General features: G+C 50.4%; 7 protein-coding genes across 7 annotated transcripts; 3 read left to right on the top strand and 4 right to left on the bottom strand.

The window, feature by feature from the left end:
• Positions 1-281: 281 nt before the first annotated feature.
• Positions 282-2,117, bottom strand: BDZ99DRAFT_460552 (short-chain specific acyl-CoA dehydrogenase mitochondrial precursor). The gene is made up of 3 exons (XM_033719410.1): positions 1,606-2,117; positions 689-1,547; positions 282-628 (listed from the first exon to the last, which is right to left on the bottom strand). The coding sequence occupies exons 1-3, from the start codon at positions 1,939-1,941 to the stop codon at positions 486-488; spliced, it is 1,338 nt and encodes a 445-aa protein (XP_033580250.1). The 5' UTR covers positions 1,942-2,117; the 3' UTR covers positions 282-485.
• A 752-nt stretch (positions 2,118-2,869) lies between these two features.
• BDZ99DRAFT_253159 (uncharacterized protein) lies at positions 2,870-4,546 on the top strand. Its single transcript, XM_033713708.1, has 2 exons — positions 2,870-3,441; positions 3,498-4,546. Exons 1-2 carry the CDS (start codon positions 3,151-3,153, stop codon positions 4,449-4,451), a joined length of 1,245 nt encoding a protein of 414 aa, XP_033580249.1. The 5' UTR covers positions 2,870-3,150; the 3' UTR covers positions 4,452-4,546.
• A 1,890-nt stretch (positions 4,547-6,436) lies between these two features.
• Positions 6,437-9,584, bottom strand: BDZ99DRAFT_411915 (uncharacterized protein). Its single transcript, XM_033716635.1, has 8 exons — positions 9,254-9,584; positions 9,182-9,199; positions 9,044-9,120; positions 8,905-8,971; positions 7,614-8,848; positions 7,454-7,558; positions 6,803-7,404; positions 6,437-6,741 (listed from the first exon to the last, which is right to left on the bottom strand). The coding sequence occupies exons 1-8, from the start codon at positions 9,333-9,335 to the stop codon at positions 6,678-6,680; spliced, it is 2,250 nt and encodes a 749-aa protein (XP_033580248.1). The 5' UTR covers positions 9,336-9,584; the 3' UTR covers positions 6,437-6,677.
• A 141-nt stretch (positions 9,585-9,725) lies between these two features.
• BDZ99DRAFT_460549 (uncharacterized protein) lies at positions 9,726-10,516 on the top strand. The gene is made up of 3 exons (XM_033719409.1): positions 9,726-9,897; positions 9,986-10,088; positions 10,197-10,516. The coding sequence occupies exons 1-3, from the start codon at positions 9,759-9,761 to the stop codon at positions 10,225-10,227; spliced, it is 273 nt and encodes a 90-aa protein (XP_033580247.1). The 5' UTR covers positions 9,726-9,758; the 3' UTR covers positions 10,228-10,516.
• A 2-nt stretch (positions 10,517-10,518) lies between these two features.
• Positions 10,519-12,312, bottom strand: BDZ99DRAFT_496313 (phosphoglycerate kinase; the record flags this gene model as incomplete). The annotated part of the gene is made up of 5 exons (XM_033723436.1): positions 12,074-12,312; positions 11,903-11,993; positions 11,385-11,805; positions 10,571-11,329; positions 10,519-10,523 (listed from the first exon to the last, which is right to left on the bottom strand). Exons 2-5 carry the CDS (start codon positions 11,966-11,968, stop codon positions 10,519-10,521), a joined length of 1,251 nt encoding a protein of 416 aa, XP_033580246.1. The 5' UTR covers positions 11,969-11,993; positions 12,074-12,312.
• A 59-nt stretch (positions 12,313-12,371) lies between these two features.
• BDZ99DRAFT_252899 (uncharacterized protein) lies at positions 12,372-14,033 on the bottom strand. Its single transcript, XM_033713707.1, has 6 exons — positions 13,681-14,033; positions 13,531-13,621; positions 13,448-13,473; positions 13,025-13,376; positions 12,807-12,973; positions 12,372-12,753 (listed from the first exon to the last, which is right to left on the bottom strand). Exons 1-6 carry the CDS (start codon positions 13,747-13,749, stop codon positions 12,682-12,684), a joined length of 777 nt encoding a protein of 258 aa, XP_033580245.1. The 5' UTR covers positions 13,750-14,033; the 3' UTR covers positions 12,372-12,681.
• Positions 14,034-14,248: 215 nt separating this feature from the next.
• On the top strand, positions 14,249-16,438 carry BDZ99DRAFT_382177 (uncharacterized protein; the record flags this gene model as incomplete). Its single annotated transcript, XM_033715271.1, has 1 exon — positions 14,249-16,438. One exon carries the CDS (start codon positions 14,249-14,251, stop codon positions 16,436-16,438), a length of 2,190 nt encoding a protein of 729 aa, XP_033580244.1.
• Between the last annotated feature and the right edge of the window lie 36 nt (positions 16,439-16,474).

The following is a 16,474-nucleotide window of genomic DNA, read 5'->3' as shown; positions in this document are numbered from 1 at the left end:
GCCAGTTTACCTGCCAATAGGAAGAACATCTCACCACCGACGGACCGGTTTCCCGGGAGCCGTGATTATTTAGGAATGAGGGGACTGCCAAGAAGGCATGATGTATAACATCTATATTATTCACACCAGTTTCCCGGCTAGTCTCGCTACCGCCTGCTGAAATGAGTGAGGAGTGGGCTACGGGTATATCGAACGGCAGGGGTTTGTGCGGGGAATTCTGGAATATCTCATTGGGCGGTATTACGATGACTATGGGAGTGGAAGTAGGAGTTTGTGATTAAGCTGGGTGGCTGGTGAAATGATCTGATATGTGATTGTTATGTACTGCTAACACTGTGGGATATAGGGGGATTTTAACGAATATATACTACAGAACTGGCTATGCGATTCACACTAAAGGATCTGCCAGTTTACCATGGACAGCTGTTCCTAGGAGATCGGCGAACTTGCACGTCTCCTAAATCTTGGACAACGAGACTTCAGGACTATAGCTTCGACGATCCCTTGGGGATCTCCATCGCCTTGGTCTTGTTCTTGAAGTTCTTGATGAGCTGTCGCACAGCTAAATCAAGCATGACATCCTCAGATCCACCGGGTATCCGCATACCAGGCACCTCGCGGTATATTCCTAATTCTCAAGTTAGCAACTTCCCACACAGACCAGCACTGGAGCAAAAACTCCACTTACTCTCAACAAGCTCTCCCTGCCCACTCTTCGTATACCCATTGCCACCAAACAACAGCACCGCGCACCTCGCGCACTCATCTAGCACAATCCCCCCCTGAGCCTTCACCAGCGCCGTCAAACCCCCCAACTCCACATCCGCCGTCGCCTTCGGCAGCTTCGTCATCTGATACACAAACTGCTCGACCCACGCCCACTGGCTCTCAAGCATAGCACCACACTTCGCCAGCCGATGCCTAACAACCGGCTGCTCAATCAGCGCCTTCCCAAACGCCTCCCGCTTCATCACATACTCCATCGCGCTGGCCAGCGCCACCCTCGACTGCCGCGTCGCGCCAATCGCAATCGTCAGGCGCTCGTGGTTGAAGTTCGTCATGATGTACTTCATCCCCATGCCCTCCTCGCCGATCAGATTCTCCACCGGAACCTTTACGTCGTCGAGCTCGATGAACGTCGTCCCCGCGCTGACCTGCCCGCCCACCTTCAGCCGCCGCATGTTAACCCCCGGGTAGCCGAGCAGCGGGACGACGACCATGCTCAGCCCCGTGGGCCCGGGCCCGCCGGTGCGCACGGCCATGGACGAGTACTCGGACCAGATGCCGTTGGTGATCCACTTCTTGGTGCCGTTGATGATGTAGTGCTTCCCGTCGGGGGTCTTGACAGCGGTGGTGGAGATGTTCGCGACGTCGCTGCCGGCGCCAGGCTCGGTGATGGCGATGCAGGTGCGCTTTTTCGCGGTGAGGAGGTCGGGGAGGAAGCGCTCTTGGAGTTGTGCGTTGCCGAATTTGAGGATGGGGGGGACGCCGAAGGAGATGCCGGTTGTGAGGGAGCCCGAGGGGCCCGCGAGGCCGGAGCGGGCCATCTGGTAGTCGGGAAGGATCAGTATAGGCTCGATTGATTGTGGGAGAGGCGTGACTTACCTCGTCGCAATAGATCATGGTGTGGATGTAATCGAAGTCCTCAACCTTCAACACGCCTAGGAAGTCACGGATGCCCAGTCTCTTCAGCCATTCTACTGGCAGCGGCGCAGGGAGAGATGGAATCAGCATTCCAGCTTTTGCGAAGTTCTTGAACACGCTCTCGGGGAGCGTCTCGTTGGTGTCCCATTCCAGCGCCTGGTCGATCAGGTTCTCCTGGATGAAGGCGCGGCAGGCTTTCTGCCACTTCAGATGGCTCTCGCTGTAGTATGGGGAAGGTAGACCAGCAAGGTAGGGAGGCTCTGAGAAGGGGATTATGGGGGTACTGATAGCTGACATGACGGGCGGCTGTGAGGATGAAATGCGGGGAGAAGGGAGGTATCAAGCTTCAAAGCCACCGACGCGTCGACGTTTGAACAGAATAAAAGATAAAGAGTATATGTAAGAGTCCAAGCTACAGCTGATAGGTAGCTACCTTTGAGCTTCTACATGGCGGCGGAGGTGCAATATCTCTCTCCCTCGTTGCAGGCGGAGCTGGGGTTAGCCTAAGCTGACAATCGACTGCCGAGTGGCCCTCGCTCCATGTGAACCGAGGTGGTGAGCTCACGAGCTCGCTCCAAGTGGGCATGCTACAGAATACATAACTACTATGCCTTTCGGTTGATTTGGACTCTAAATGCCACGGCTTCATATGGTGCATGGTGTTGCACCTCGGGTATGTCCATCTCACAGTCGAGCTTGACGCTTACGAATCGCTTCTTTCATACGAAGTATATTATGCAGCATCAAGTACCCTGTACAATCTCTTAAGCGTAATAGCCCAGTTTTGTACGCGTTTTGATTTCAAACTCTTTATTCTACCACTCATACGCGATTTTCGGAGCCCCGGGCACCTCCCCCGGAATCTATCCTTTCTGCCTTAGGTCAACATCTCAACGCAGTGTTTACTATCTTGTTCAATGCGCCCCGACATCGCTTTATTGCCAATTGTATTCATGGTGCCCCGAAACCGATGGAATGCGCTACAAAACTTGGGTCCGGAGGCTGACGTCCCGAATCGAGCTCTCCGAGTAATTCAACCCGGAGGAGCGTAACGCAAGCTCCAGATCAAAGAAGCTAGGTAGATCGGGGTCGTTGAGCCTCGATCGGAGGTACAAGCCATGCCTAGCTTGAGTACACTCACATAGTACGCTTACATATGACGAGGCATCTCAATGGAAATTGAAAGAACTGATGTAGCTTAACTAGTACATTTCGCCTGTTGTGTACCATACTTCGCGCTAAGCTTAAAAGGTAATTGAAGATTCTAGGTTGGGTGATGGGTTTGATAACATGTAGTCTTATATGCGTGTGACTATATCTGTCGTGTCTGTATGAGTTATTTCGTGATGGTGACTGGGCGAGTCCAGGAACATCAAGGGTGCTTTTGCGTTTTGTGAGGGGTGCTTGATTTCAGCCTTGGAGGTGTTCTCCCCTCAGGTGTGCAGGCTCCAGCCTTCAACACCTTCCAGGCATCTCACCGTCAAAACTAGCATCATATTTACCACAATGTCCGGCATAGAGGTTGCTGGCATAGTCCTTGGGTCAATCCCACTGCTGATCTCGAGCATTGAGCACTGGAAGGATCTTGTGTCATTTCGACCGTTCACATTATCGCTGAGAAGAAACGCTAGAGATGACGAATATGGATTGTTGATGAGTTGGACCCTCCGGCTCTTTTTCAGAGACGCACTGGATGTAATGACAAGAGTTGAGCGATATGTCCTTCGAGCGGAAGATCAGCATGTTATAGCCTTCATGAAGTCATATACCGCTAGTTTCAACATGATCGGAGTCGCGGTACGTTTTCGTGGACAGTCGACGGGCTTGATTGAACTCCTCGCTGACCAGGCTAGGGCGCCATCATTGCACAAGTCGCCATCACAGCAATTTCACTTACGAATCTGACCGACTCCCACTGGACGGCCCAAGCGTGCTTCATTATCAGCCTCGTCACAGGAGCTCTTTCTGTCTATTTCTCATGCGCCATCAACCCTGCATTTCACGGCTTACATAGCGCGGATGATATCAAAGATTTCCTCACCAAGCCCACTCGATCTGCCAACCAAAAGAGACTGAGGGCCCAATTACGAGCTCTGGAGAGTCTCATGGAGAAGTTAAAGGGAAAACTGGAATCTCCGCCGAGACAACTGAAACAAACTCTATATGAAGAATTTCAAGGGTTTGGGCAAATCCTTTTCGAAGAGAAATGGAAAGTGGCTTCGTGCTACTCCGCCATGATGCTCGTTGCACCAATGAACCTTCTCAACATCTCTCTCAACGCGTTCTTGTTGGGACTCGGGATATATCTTGGAAAGGTATATACGGCGCATTTGATACCCAGCTTTGGCTCCGGATCCTTAGGTCTCCTTATCATCTTCATCATCTCGTCTTTGTTCGCAATCGCACTTTTCTACGTACCAGAGGGGCTGAAGAGCGTGGAGTCCGAGCCAATTCAGCGCTTCGCTGCGGTGTTAGATGAGATCAACCAAATACAACCAGAGGAGTCTACGGAAGAAAGACGGTCTTTAGAAGCAGCAGATGAAAGACCAGTACCGCAATCGGCATCTGCAGAAGAACCACAGTCGTCAGCAGACGAACCACAAGAAGTACGATCGGAATCTAATACAGTTCGTCAATCCACGCACGTCAGAAATGGCAGTAAAGTCACTTTCGAAGTAAAATCTACGGACGGCCAAGTTACCCATCCTCCGCTGGATCCACCATCTAGAAAGCTACGAGAAATATCGAGAATACCAGCAACAGATGATGCCGGCCCGTCCACACGAGCTACTGATCCAATATTGTGACAGATATCTCCATTATGGCCTAGTCTTTCAGAAGTCCTTAAAGCAAGCAAGAGACCTAATAATAGTGTGTAATCGGCTCTAGTTGATCTTATCCGCGCGCAAGAAGAAAGTGTGCGAGCCAGCCGTCGTTTGTTGGAAGCGTACGAGATTGCTCGAGAGCTTTAGTGAAGAAACTTGGTATTATAATTTCCTAGAGTAATCTACTATAATAGCATGCTGTTTTTTGGCATTGTAGGACTAAAGGAATGTCTATTGCTACACGGTATAGTTTCGTAGTAAATGAATAGCGTCTCTTAGATGTCCATGATCGCAAGTTTTTAAAATTAAGGTTGAGGAATAACTGTAGACTAAGCAGCGCAACCAATAACGTAGTCAACAAGCGAGTGGCCATTACAAGCAAGTGGCCACCCCAATTGTTGGTGCAATTTGCTGTTTTAGCACCCCAGCAATCTCAACAACCACAAAATATTCTAGGCTGTAACTTAGAATAATAATATGCGTGGTTATTTTAATATCATCTATTAATTATTCAAATCTCTCGATAGCCCTGTTTAGCCGTAGCAAAGTTTTAGCCAGTTTTAGCCAGTTTTAGCCCCCAAAATTAATAAATACCTATAACACAATAGAATTACGCCTCTATACTGCTCAAAACTTCTTTTATAGCTATTAGAAAGAGCTAGATAGTGTATCCAACCTCAAAACTATACTTTGTATCTCGTGGTTGTTGGGATTGCTACAAAGGGTGCTAAAGCATGCAAATTGCCACTTGCTTGTAATGGCCACTAGCTTGTTGACTACGTTAAGCGAGTTTAATCACGTGATTCTCTCACTCTCTTCATCTACCCTAGAAATCTCGTCTTTCTCTTAAAGCATTGTCTCTAAACTCGAAAGACATCCTTATTAGACCTTCTTAATTAGCTCACTTTATTACCGGAGTTATACCTCTACATTTGCGATTTCACTTTCCGCCCCCTACGTTAGAAGAAAATCCCAAGATTCCAACGTAGGACTCTCCCTTTATCTACTATAGAATTATTAACTTTCTCTTAAAGTTTTACCTCTAAACTTAAAACCCGACCTTTCTAGACCCTCTTAACTGCCTAAGTTAAGTACAGGACTTATACCTCTAACCCTGCGATTTCATGTTCTGTCCCCTACGTTAGAAGAAAACGCCAAAATTCCGACGCAGGTCTACCCCAGAAATCTCGACTCTCCCTCGAAGTACCGCCTTAAAACTCAAAGGCTATCTTTTCTAGGCCCTCTTAATCACCCCATCTAAGTACAAGACTTATACCTCTAAATCTGCGATATCGCTTTTCGCCTCCTGCGTTAGAAGAAAACGCCAAGACTCCGACGCAGGATGAGTACTTTTATCTCCCTAGTAATCTCGCCTTACTCTTAAGGGATCGTCTCTAAACTCGAAAGCTGCCCAAGTATAGGACTTATAGCTCCAAACCTGCAATATCACTTTTCGCCCCCTGCGTTAGAAGAAAACACCAAGATTTGGACGCAGGATGAGTACTTTTATTTCCCTAGTAATCTCGCCTTACTCTTTTAGGGATCGCCTCCAAAACTCGAAGGCCATGCTCTTTAAACCCTCCTAACCCCCCTACCAAAGTATAGGACTCATGCCTCCAAACCTGCAATATCACTTTTCGTCCCCTGCGTTAGAAGAAACGCCAAGAATTCCGACGTAGGATGAGTACCTGTAGTCAGCTATGCAATTTCGGTCCACTCGCGGCCAAAACTAAACGAGACTATAAAGGGGTGTCTTGGAGTATGTCCTGGACATTTGGTACTAATTATGTTTAGGATTTGAAGGTCAGCCTTACAGCGCCGTGTCAAAAAGTTCGCGGTCTGTGCACGCTGGCTTACCGCTGCTTGAGATTCCCCAATGGGCTCTCGAGGGCCTATGCAAGATGTAAGGGTTGAGGAGACAACGCTGGAAGCCTACGTCATGTTCACATTACCTGTTCAACTATTTAGTTGTTCTGATAACAGTATTGCTTATTTTGCTATGTAGAAGAGACTTCTCTTGTTGAAGCAGTGCAGGTAATGAGAACTTTTTCGCTCATCCTACGAACCGAGGATGATACCAAATGTAATAAGTAACAGACTCGTACCGTCATCTATCTCTCCCGTCTTCCAACGACTTGCGGGAGTGAAGCCCAAAACGCCATTAAATGCAGGTACCAAACCCGTTCCGACATCAATCATCAAAACCGCCTACGCTGTGCCAACTCCAAACCGTCTCAACGTCTGCTTAGCCGTCGTAACTTTCATGCCAATCCTATGATCGTGTTAGACTGCCAATTTCCTCGTGAACAGCACCAGAAGAAGAGGAGACATACCTCGCATCCAAATCAAACCCACCCCAATTGACCACATCCTCCAACCACTTCGCACACTCCGTCAGCTCCTCCTTCTTCAGCGCCGGATCCTGCCCGTTGAGCTCGATATCCCGCCACAAGCACGCCGCCATCTCATAATGCGCGCACGGCGCCGTCCAATTATCCTTATTCCCGCCCTTGAAAATCGCACGATCATGGCTCAACACCTCCGCCTTCAACACCTCCCTCGCCTTATCCGTCTGATCCAGCGCGCGATACGTCGCAGCTCTCAGCAACGCAAGGATCGCCTTCTCATCCGTGGCTTCTTTCTCCCAGAAGGTGTTCTCGGCGCTTTCAGACCACGCAAGACGCTGGAGGCTTACCTCCAGGTGCTCGGGCCGCATACGCTTATAGCCATTCCAGAAGTAGATCATCTCCTCGAGCGGGGAGACGCCGACGGCGTCGAGGAGGTCGCAGTTCCATTCCGCGGCGCGTTGCTCCCATTTCTGGATCTTGCGGTTGACGAAGGTGTCGAAGGGGAGTTGGCGGGCCATGAAGCGCTTTTTGCCCGTGTTCTTGGTGACGAGGGCTAAGAAGTCGCGTGCGAGGGTTGCTTGGCGTTTCTGTAGAAGTTAGATGAGAGAATTCCAGGGAGGGAGGAGGTATGCATACAGCTTCTTCAGGGTTTGTGGACTTGTTGAGTCGGTAGAGCTCAACGTGCGCGGCGCCGCAGATGTAGTAATACAGCCCGTGAGACCAGTTGTTCAGCTCGACGCACTACCGGATTTTAGCATGTCACATTCAACGACGATTGGAGTTAATCAAGGTATACCTTTTGAAATGCTTTTGAGCAATCCTCATAACCATGCAGGTACATAGTGTTCAGACTCCTCTCAAACCACTGCAGCGCCTCCAGCTGCTTTAGCGGACTTTCACCGGACTTTGCTTGATACTCGACCGCATCCTCGAGCCGCTTCTCGGTCGCCATCATGCGTGCCTCCTCAATCAACCAAAGATGGCTTTTAGGGTACTGCACTCGCATCTCGGCCAGCAGTGCCTTACACTTCGGTCTCGGATAGCTTCCCTCGCCACTTTTGGGGATGATGTCGCAGAAGCCATTCAGGCCGTTGTAGTATCCAAATAGGACCAGTCCAGCCATAGCACCGTTGATATTGTTGAATTTCGAGGCTTGCCACAGCATCTGGATCCCGCGTTCGCGGTCGCCCTTGAAGCCAACGATCTTGAGGAGCATGGCGAACGCAGGAGGAACGAGAGAAATTATGAGCATAAGGACACCGAAGCAGAAATTCGAAGCGGAGACGATGAACATGTCTACAGGATGCGTGCCAAAGGCTGTGATGTCTGTCGTTTCCTTGATAGTGTCTTGGAGAGTCAATTTCTCGAAGTCGTCGGTGGTTGACGAGGGACTGTACGAAGGTGGTGCATCGGAAGTGGCGCTAGAGGACTGGTCTGGACTCTTTGATGAAGTGTCGATTTCTATAGTCTTCCCGTCCGCTGTTTCCACGGCGAGATGCCCAATATACTCTTTTGGCGTTGGAAGGTCGTCGTGAGCTTCATCGGCATCGACAAATTCGTCGTCACCTTCTATAGTCGGCGATTTTTCATTCTCGACCTCCTTTGAAGTTTTGGAACCGACAGTGGTGGATGACAGAGTCGGATTCGCGCCACGATCAATCGATGTCCTTGTCTTTCCCGTCTCTGTCTTACTTGTTGAAGGCCTAGATGAAGGTATACTGCTTGTCGTGCTCCCAGTGGCAGTAGAATCAACGCTACTCGAACTCCTATCGTTGATGTACCTTCTTTCCGCCTCCATAACCCCCTCTAGCGTCAGGTATGCCTTTCTGAGCTTGTAAAAGCCTTTTATGCTTTCTGTCAAACTCTCGTTCAGCACGCCGACGACCGCGCTCATCAATTGTGCTTGTGCGAGACACACGGCGTATTCGGCTCCAGGCGGATATATGGGCGAGCGGTAGGTGTGTGGTTCTCGGGCAGCTTTTCGCTGGTGCTCATATGCGCTGTTCTCAGCTTCATTGAGGGCTTCGGACGCTACGATTATATCATTTGCACCGTGTATCTGTTGTAGAGAGGTTTTGGAGTAGTACCTGCGCGCATGACTTCTGGCTCGAAGCCTAGGGTTGCCCGCATGAAGATTATCACGCTTTTTCCGAGCTAACAAACGGTCGATTTTCAGTATGTGCTCCACTTGGTTGTTCTTGGAGGCATTTCAGGAGCAATTCGCACCTTATGGAACGACGAGCTGCCCTTATCCAGCCCAGCTTCGGCACCATCCACATCATCGTTCATGATCAGGGACACAGCTTCAAGCGGATCGTGTTAGCAGGCGCGAATGATGGAAACATATTAAAAGCACTGGCATACCAGCCAAGGCATCTTGAACTAATTGATTCAATTAGCACTCATTCTTTTCAGTGAAGCGAGCACGCGACTAACTCTGAGCCTGCTCATCCAGCGCACTGAGAGACTGCGTAGAACCCAGCGGCTTCTTCGAGCCTCCCAGCCATCCCTTCAGCATCTTGCTTCTCTACTCCTCGTGCGTACGCGTTTCTTTCGCGGGGCCGTACGAACAAGCAGATAATGCGGACGGCGACAGTCGGCTCCACGTGAAAGCAATTGAAGTGGTAGAAAAGAACCAAATGAGCCAACTCTTGACTGTGAGAAGAGAAGAGAATTGAACACAGCTGGGCAGCAGCCTAGCAGCCTAGCTAAGCAATCCTACAAAGATACGTACTTCGTCAGCAAGACACGCCTCCTCCGTTCCGCGTGTTCCCATGTGATGACGTTCGGGGCGGACGAAACGGAGAAACCGCGGCCGAAGACGGCATCCCTGCATTTAGCGGCTCTACATTCACTGTTTCGCTACCTTCTCTCTTTAACTACACTTTTATCTCCATCCAACCCCGAACTCCGGCACCTCAAACACACTCCAACATACACCATGGCCGCCTCAGGTCCAGGTGCCGCGAGCACAACTAAAGCCGGTGCCAGCGACGCTAAGGACGGCGACACCAAGGACGTCCAGAAGCCCATCGCCGCGCTGGAGGAAGACGACGAGTTTGAGGACTTCCCCGTTCAAGGTGCGCCGCTCTTTCACCAACACTCTGCCCTGCATGTAGAGGGAAAGACATAATTAGAGGAGCGAAGCTAACTAGACTGGCCGAACAGACTGGACCGAAGAAGACACACAGCTGCCCGGCGGCAACACGCATCTCTGGGAAGAGAGCTGGGACGACGATGACACGAACGACGAGTTCTCAGTGCAGTTGAAGTGAGTGGATAATGTCTGGTTGGCTACATTTGGCGGCCTAAACCCATACGCCTTCTTCTCCGCCTTATATCCACCCTTAAAGCTTCCGCAAATCTGACATGTATGCAGGGAGGAACTAAAGCGTGTTGGAAAGAAATGATTAGCCAAACTATAAACAAAACAAATTGAAAATGGAGCCGGGCGGTATCACGGGCGTATTGGGAGCCTAGCACAAGAGCACTGTGTTTGGGTGAAGCAAGTGGTATCTGGCTTTGGGGCTTGAGAAGGCATGAGAGCAGGCCGGCTTCACGGGATATCTCTTGTGTATTAAGATGGCCACACTGCGAAGTGGAAGCCTCTTCGAACGGAATGGATGCAGAGATATTTATTTCCATTTTCGCTCGACTCAAAGATAACTAAGATACAATCACAGCCTCGATACCGTCACGTCTCAGTCTATTTCAGCACAGTTCCGTGACTGAATTCTACCGTGATCTACTTACTCGATAGAGCAGAGACACCAGGCAGATCCTTGCCCTCCAGCAGCTCGAGCGATGCTCCGCCACCAGTCGACACATGGCTGAGCTTGTCCTCGACGCCGTACTTAGCAGCTACAGTAGCTGTGTCACCACCGCCGATGATGACGATCTTTCCGCTCTGCGCCGCCGAAACAGCCGCGTCCATCGTAGCCCTCGTGCCCTTGGCGAAGGCCTCGAATTCGAACACACCCGGGGGACCGTTCCAGAGGATAGTCTTTGCCTCGTCGATGGTCTCCTTGTACAGCGCAATACTCTTGTCGCCGCAGTCAAGACCCATCCAGCCATCTGGGATACCTTCCTCATCTGTGGCATATCCGGTCTTTGCGTCTTTAGAGAAGCTATCCGCGGTGATGTAGTCGTTAGGTAGAACAATCTTGACGTTGTTCTTCTTGGCTTTCTCTACAAGATCACCAACGGTCTTGCTTCCGGCCTCGTCGAACAAGCTGTTGCCGATCTTGACGCCCTCGAGCGTCTTCTTGAACGTGAAGGCCATGCCACCGCAGATGATGAGGCTGTCAACCTTGCCGAGCAGGTTGTCGATAAGCTGGATCTTGTCAGAGACCTTCGCACCACCGAGAATGGCGAGGAAAGGCCGCGCGGGGTTCTCGAGGGCTTTGGCAAAGTACTCGAGCTCTTTCTTCATGAGGAAGCCGGAGGCCTTCTGTGGGAGGTCAACACCGACCATGGAGCTGTGAGCGCGGTGGGCAGTGCCGAATGCATCGTCTATGACGAGTTAGCCTATAATCTTCTGAGGCGTATAACTTCCAGGTCTCCTCACTGATGAAAATATCTCCCAAAGCGGTCAAGCCCTTCCTGAACTCCTCCACCGCGGCCTTGTCCGCCTTGACCTTCTTCCCGTCCGCATCCTTGTGGCTACCCTCCTCCTCAGCATGGAACCGGAGGTTCTCCAGCAGGATCACCTGTCCGTCGCTCGCCTTGTTCACGGTCTCCTCGACCTCCTTGCCTACGCAGTCATCCGTGAAGATGACCTTCTTGCCAAGCAGCTTCTCCAATTCTGGCACCACGGGGGCGAGCGAGTATTTCGAGTTCTTTTTGCCGTCGGGCCGGCCGAGGTGGGACATGAGGATCACGGCTTTGGCGCCTTTTTCGACGGCATATTTGATGGTGGGCAGGGCACCGACGATACGCTGGTTGTTGGTGATGTGCTTCTCCCCGTCGAGAGGGACGTTGAAGTCAACCTGGTGGAGGGAGTGATTATTAGCTAGAGTAAGAGTGACATTGAATCCCGGATCGATTTCAGGAAGGGAATATGAGGGCTGGAATTCAATTGCTTACACGGATGAGTACGCGCTTCCCGGCGACGTCAACGTCGGTGATGGAGAGCTTGTTTGAGAGAGACATGTTGAGTAGATGATGGATTGTAGTTCTGCAGCAATGCCAATTAGCATCAGTCGACCTTTCATAAAAGACTTTCTCTGAAGAACTTCGTAGAACACGGCGGCTCACCTAGAAAAGTCTCGATCAAAGAGGTTGTGAAGTCGTTGCTGAGCTATTTGTTTTATGGAGGGGTATTCTCGTCACCCCACTAGCAATAGTTACGTCAAATCCCGGCCGCGCGCGAGAGTTGATTGCTTTCTTATCCGAAAAGCAAAGTAACGCTGACGTCTTTAGGACTACGACTTTGTAACTTGTTGGACAAATGCTTTTACGTTGCTCAGGTAGAGTTTTCACGAGAGGGATTTGGGGGGGTTATGGCACACATAGGACACAAGCGATGGACGAGACTGCGGTCAAATGGCTCCGTGCATGCCCGAGGTCATCGGAACGTCTTCCAGAAGTCTAATATACTTCACGTGCACTGGAGAGATGAAGTCTGGAAAAGCCTCAAAGTGTCATAGGTGCGGTTTTTCTAGTTGCGAGCGAAAAGCAAATCCGGCCTCCCAGCCAAACACCCATCCCATCCGCGCGCCAAAACAAATGCTCCAATGCGCCATATGAATGATCAAAGAAAGCGGGCGCCCGGCGCATGTGCCCTCCAATAACTTGGTATGCCCATGGAAACGAGTCTTTATTCACAGGTGGGAGAAGGAGATTCGTAATCTGAAGTAGTAGGTCTACACGTCGTCGGACGAGTTTGTGAGGGATAGGTAAGCCGTCCAGGCAATACCGACAGTAGAGACAAAGGGCTATTAATGGGTTAGCAACGGGTAGAAAAGATTCTGCGGATAGTGAAACCTACAATCTGAAACTGGATAGGCATGACTCGAAAGTTGAGGATCTGTACGGCTGGCCAGACGATGAAATTGGCTTTGAGGGCAGGAACATAGACATCTTGGAATTTGCGGGCGACTGCACGCTTTCCGCCTCCCTCTGCAACGGTCATGAATGTGAAGAAACATGCGAGACCTGTACGACGTTAGTTATGTTATCACATAGCTTCTGTTATAACAAACATACCAACTGGGGCGAACAAAAACTGATCAAAAGCAACTCTCTTCATAGCAGGCACCATGGCGGAGGTTTTGCTGATGGGAAACGTCCTCGAGAGAAACGCGAACCATCTATGTTGGACTGGCGCCATCAGGAATCCGTATGCCATGAATCGGGTGAGGCGCTCGAAGTCGAACGGAGGTGGTAGTCGCTTTGAATCAGGGATGATCTCGCTCGCAGGCCATGGGTTCCTCCTGTCCAGCTCGTGAATCTCAATAGCTACGAAGTCATCTTTGCCTAGTCCACCCTCTTTCCGGACCGCACGTTGCCTGATTGCGGTCAAAGACTGGGCGACTGTGTCCGCAATACCGCCCAGAACCTGCAATTTGTATCAGTATTGGGGTTGATGATGGACGAAGGCTCGTCGCGGTGGCGGGGTGAAAGACGTACGGCATTGGTTATCATAGTTGTAAGGACTGTGACATCTCCGTTAGCGACTAGTCCGTCTCCTCTGAAAACGTGGAACATGTTACCTGGCTTGCTGGCATAGTAGGAGTTGAACTTGCGCGTGAGGATGGAAACGACGGCCATTTGTATCAGGAACACTGCGGCGTGCAGGAGGGGCTGGGATGGAGCGGAGTTGTCAGTAGGGCCCAGAAAGTGAAGGTGTAGGTTCAGCTCACGACTTTGCCGTAGATGTAGCGGCTGTTGAGAGCCCGTAGGAGGCGATGAAGGGATACGGCCTCGATCATCTTGCCTGTGCGCTCCGATGAAGATATGACGTTTGAAGGTGGAAGGGTCGTTTGACTCGGTGGCGCGGCGCACAGAAACTCGAACAAATCGCTGGTGAATGTCCTTCCGTGCCGGACGGTGGGTTCGTAGGTGTGCAGCTTAGTATTCAAGTTTTTGTCTGCAAGGGACTGGAGGGAGCGGGAGTAGGTAATACTAAGCGGAGCAGTCCACCGACGTGACCTGCAGGCCTTTGTCACGTACGCCGTAGTGGCTATGCATTCACGCAGGGATCTGGCGGACAAGTTCAGACGTTCTATACACGGGAACTTGTCATTTATATCATCTCATTCATATGTAAGTGGTGCGCCATCTGAGTTCTTCTCTGTAAAGGCCGTAGGTAAGGAGACTTAGATTGTGGATTTCCTTACACCCATATTTTCGATCACGTGTCTATCTAGCCCCCACCATCGTCATCCTCATCTTCTGTACGCAACGAAAGTAGTATCATCCACACATTCCATGGTCGATTCAACGAACTCTTCAATCCAGAGCCGACCCTACCGATCCCATAGAGTGCCCGCATGTAGAAGATGTCGAGCTCGCAAAATTCGATGTCACATCGATATTCCCAGTCAACCGTGCCTTGCGTGTCGACAAAGGCGTCTGAATTGTCAATATGCGGAACCACAAACACAAACCGTTCCTGACGAAGATGCTTCGAAACGTGCTGACCGGTGCTCGAAGAGGCCACGCCTGAGCAACGCTGATGAAATCGAGAACACAACGCCTGAGCACTCAGCTCCAACACTGCCAAAAGTTTCAGTGAACTCGTCTGAAAAATCTTCTATCATTGTAGGACCAACGGTCGCAGAAGACGTACATATCTTACAACAGCACATCTCACATCATAGGCCTGGGCAGAATCAATCCGAGTTTTACCAGTCCATGTCACACGACATTGATCACCCGATATTTTATCTTTCTGTACCTAGATGTCGCGCCGGTCTGCCACCCCCTAACGCAGGGAAACATCAGCTTGAGATCATAGAACAAATCCTAGGGACTTATAGGCACGAGGTCATTGCTCTATATTTCGAATTCGTTCACCCGCATTTTCCTGTTCTAGACGACGAGACATGCTCTCTCCTGCAAGATCAACAGATTGGAAAGGTATCACAGGCTTTGCTGTGTTGTGTGTATGCCATTGCCTCACCGAATTGGCAGAGATCCAAGTCTCTAAAAACATACCCTGGACCAGACACCCATTTTCTCTGGAACACATCTGTCTGTGCCCTCCTGGACGACTTCATCAGCCCAAGCCTAGAGACTATATCCACCTCAGTTCTCGATTTGATAGGGCGCCCTTCAGAGACGATAGTCGGCAACAGCACGCTATGCGGTCGCACTGTTGCCCTAGCGCAAACTTTCGGCCTTCACCGGAATCCATCGAACTGGAACATTCGAAACGATGAGAAGACGACTCGGATCCGTCTATGGTGGGGTGTATTGATCAACGACTATTGGTCCAGCATTTCTTATGGATTTCCACCACACATAAGCAAAAGCTTTTACGATGTCCCCATACCTCTCGTGACCTCGCTTGTCCCGGCCAAGGCAACATTGCCCCAGAGACACGCATCCGCTTGCTTCATCCACCTTTGCTATCTAACAGAGCTACTTGGAGACATTCTGCCCTTAGTGTACGCGCTCCGGCCAAATCCAGGGGAGCTTTCCCTGAGCGTGGACAGGCTCAAAGTCGTGTTGGATAAGCTAGAGTCCAAACTACCAGACCGGCTTCCTATATCTGGCCGTCCGGGTAGTAGTAACCTATGGTTTTGTTTTTTTTCTATGAAGTTGCTGCTCAGTCGTCTAGCACTGCGAGCGGATGTTTTGGTGGGCAACACAGGTGACCCAGATTCGGAACACGACCGGCTTCATGAGCTACGTATGTCCTCATCGGCGGTCGTTGAGTTTGTTTTGGACTTGAAAAAGCGCCACTTCCAGGACTTTTGGCTCCCCTATACTGCTCACATGTTGGTCCTCGCCACAATGGTTTCACTACGCTGCACTGTAGAAACGAAGGAAGCCGATGTCAGGAATGCATCCATATCTCGTTTGAAACAACTCATGGCATACATACAGCATGCTCGAGACGATTACGATTGGGACATTGCAGACGTCTGCCTAGAGCGATGTTCAGGACCTATCATCAAGATGGCCTCATTGACGACCCAGGAAGCCCAAACAGCTTCGGGTTCCGCAATATCCACCTCCATCGAGGCTGGACTTGAAGACGCTCAGTTGAATGCCCTGGACGCAGGCTCTTCTCTCCTGTTCTCTGACTTGCTCGATCCCGCTGCCTTCGATTTCCCATTGGAAGCGCTTTGGGACACGCCATCTGGACTACCAATTTCACGCATGATTAGAATGCCTCATCATGGAAATCCGTACATTCGTTTACCGCTGCATGAGGAGCCTCTTCATATTTTCAGCACCCCGAATAAGAGAGAAGTTTGGCATTTTAGACAACCAGTAAACTCGTGCAGCTACCCCAGACAACGTCAACAGGGTCTACGCAGATTGGAATCGTACGCACTGCCCCCAGTTTCTATCAATATGTTCAAGCCCCACAGACAGTGGCAGGAAAGTGTACGGATATCTATGGCAAAGCACTGTATAAATCGTAACTCACTAATGCATTGGAAGTAAAAGTGTTATCCATCTCTCATATTTTCTCTCTGTGAT

Source organism: Mytilinidion resinicola (genome assembly GCF_010093595.1).
Source record: "Mytilinidion resinicola strain CBS 304.34 unplaced genomic scaffold BDZ99scaffold_5, whole genome shotgun sequence".
In the NCBI taxonomy this organism is placed as follows: Eukaryota; Fungi; Ascomycota; class Dothideomycetes; order Mytilinidiales; family Mytilinidiaceae; genus Mytilinidion; species Mytilinidion resinicola.
This window is presented reverse-complemented; position numbering and strand designations above follow the sequence as displayed.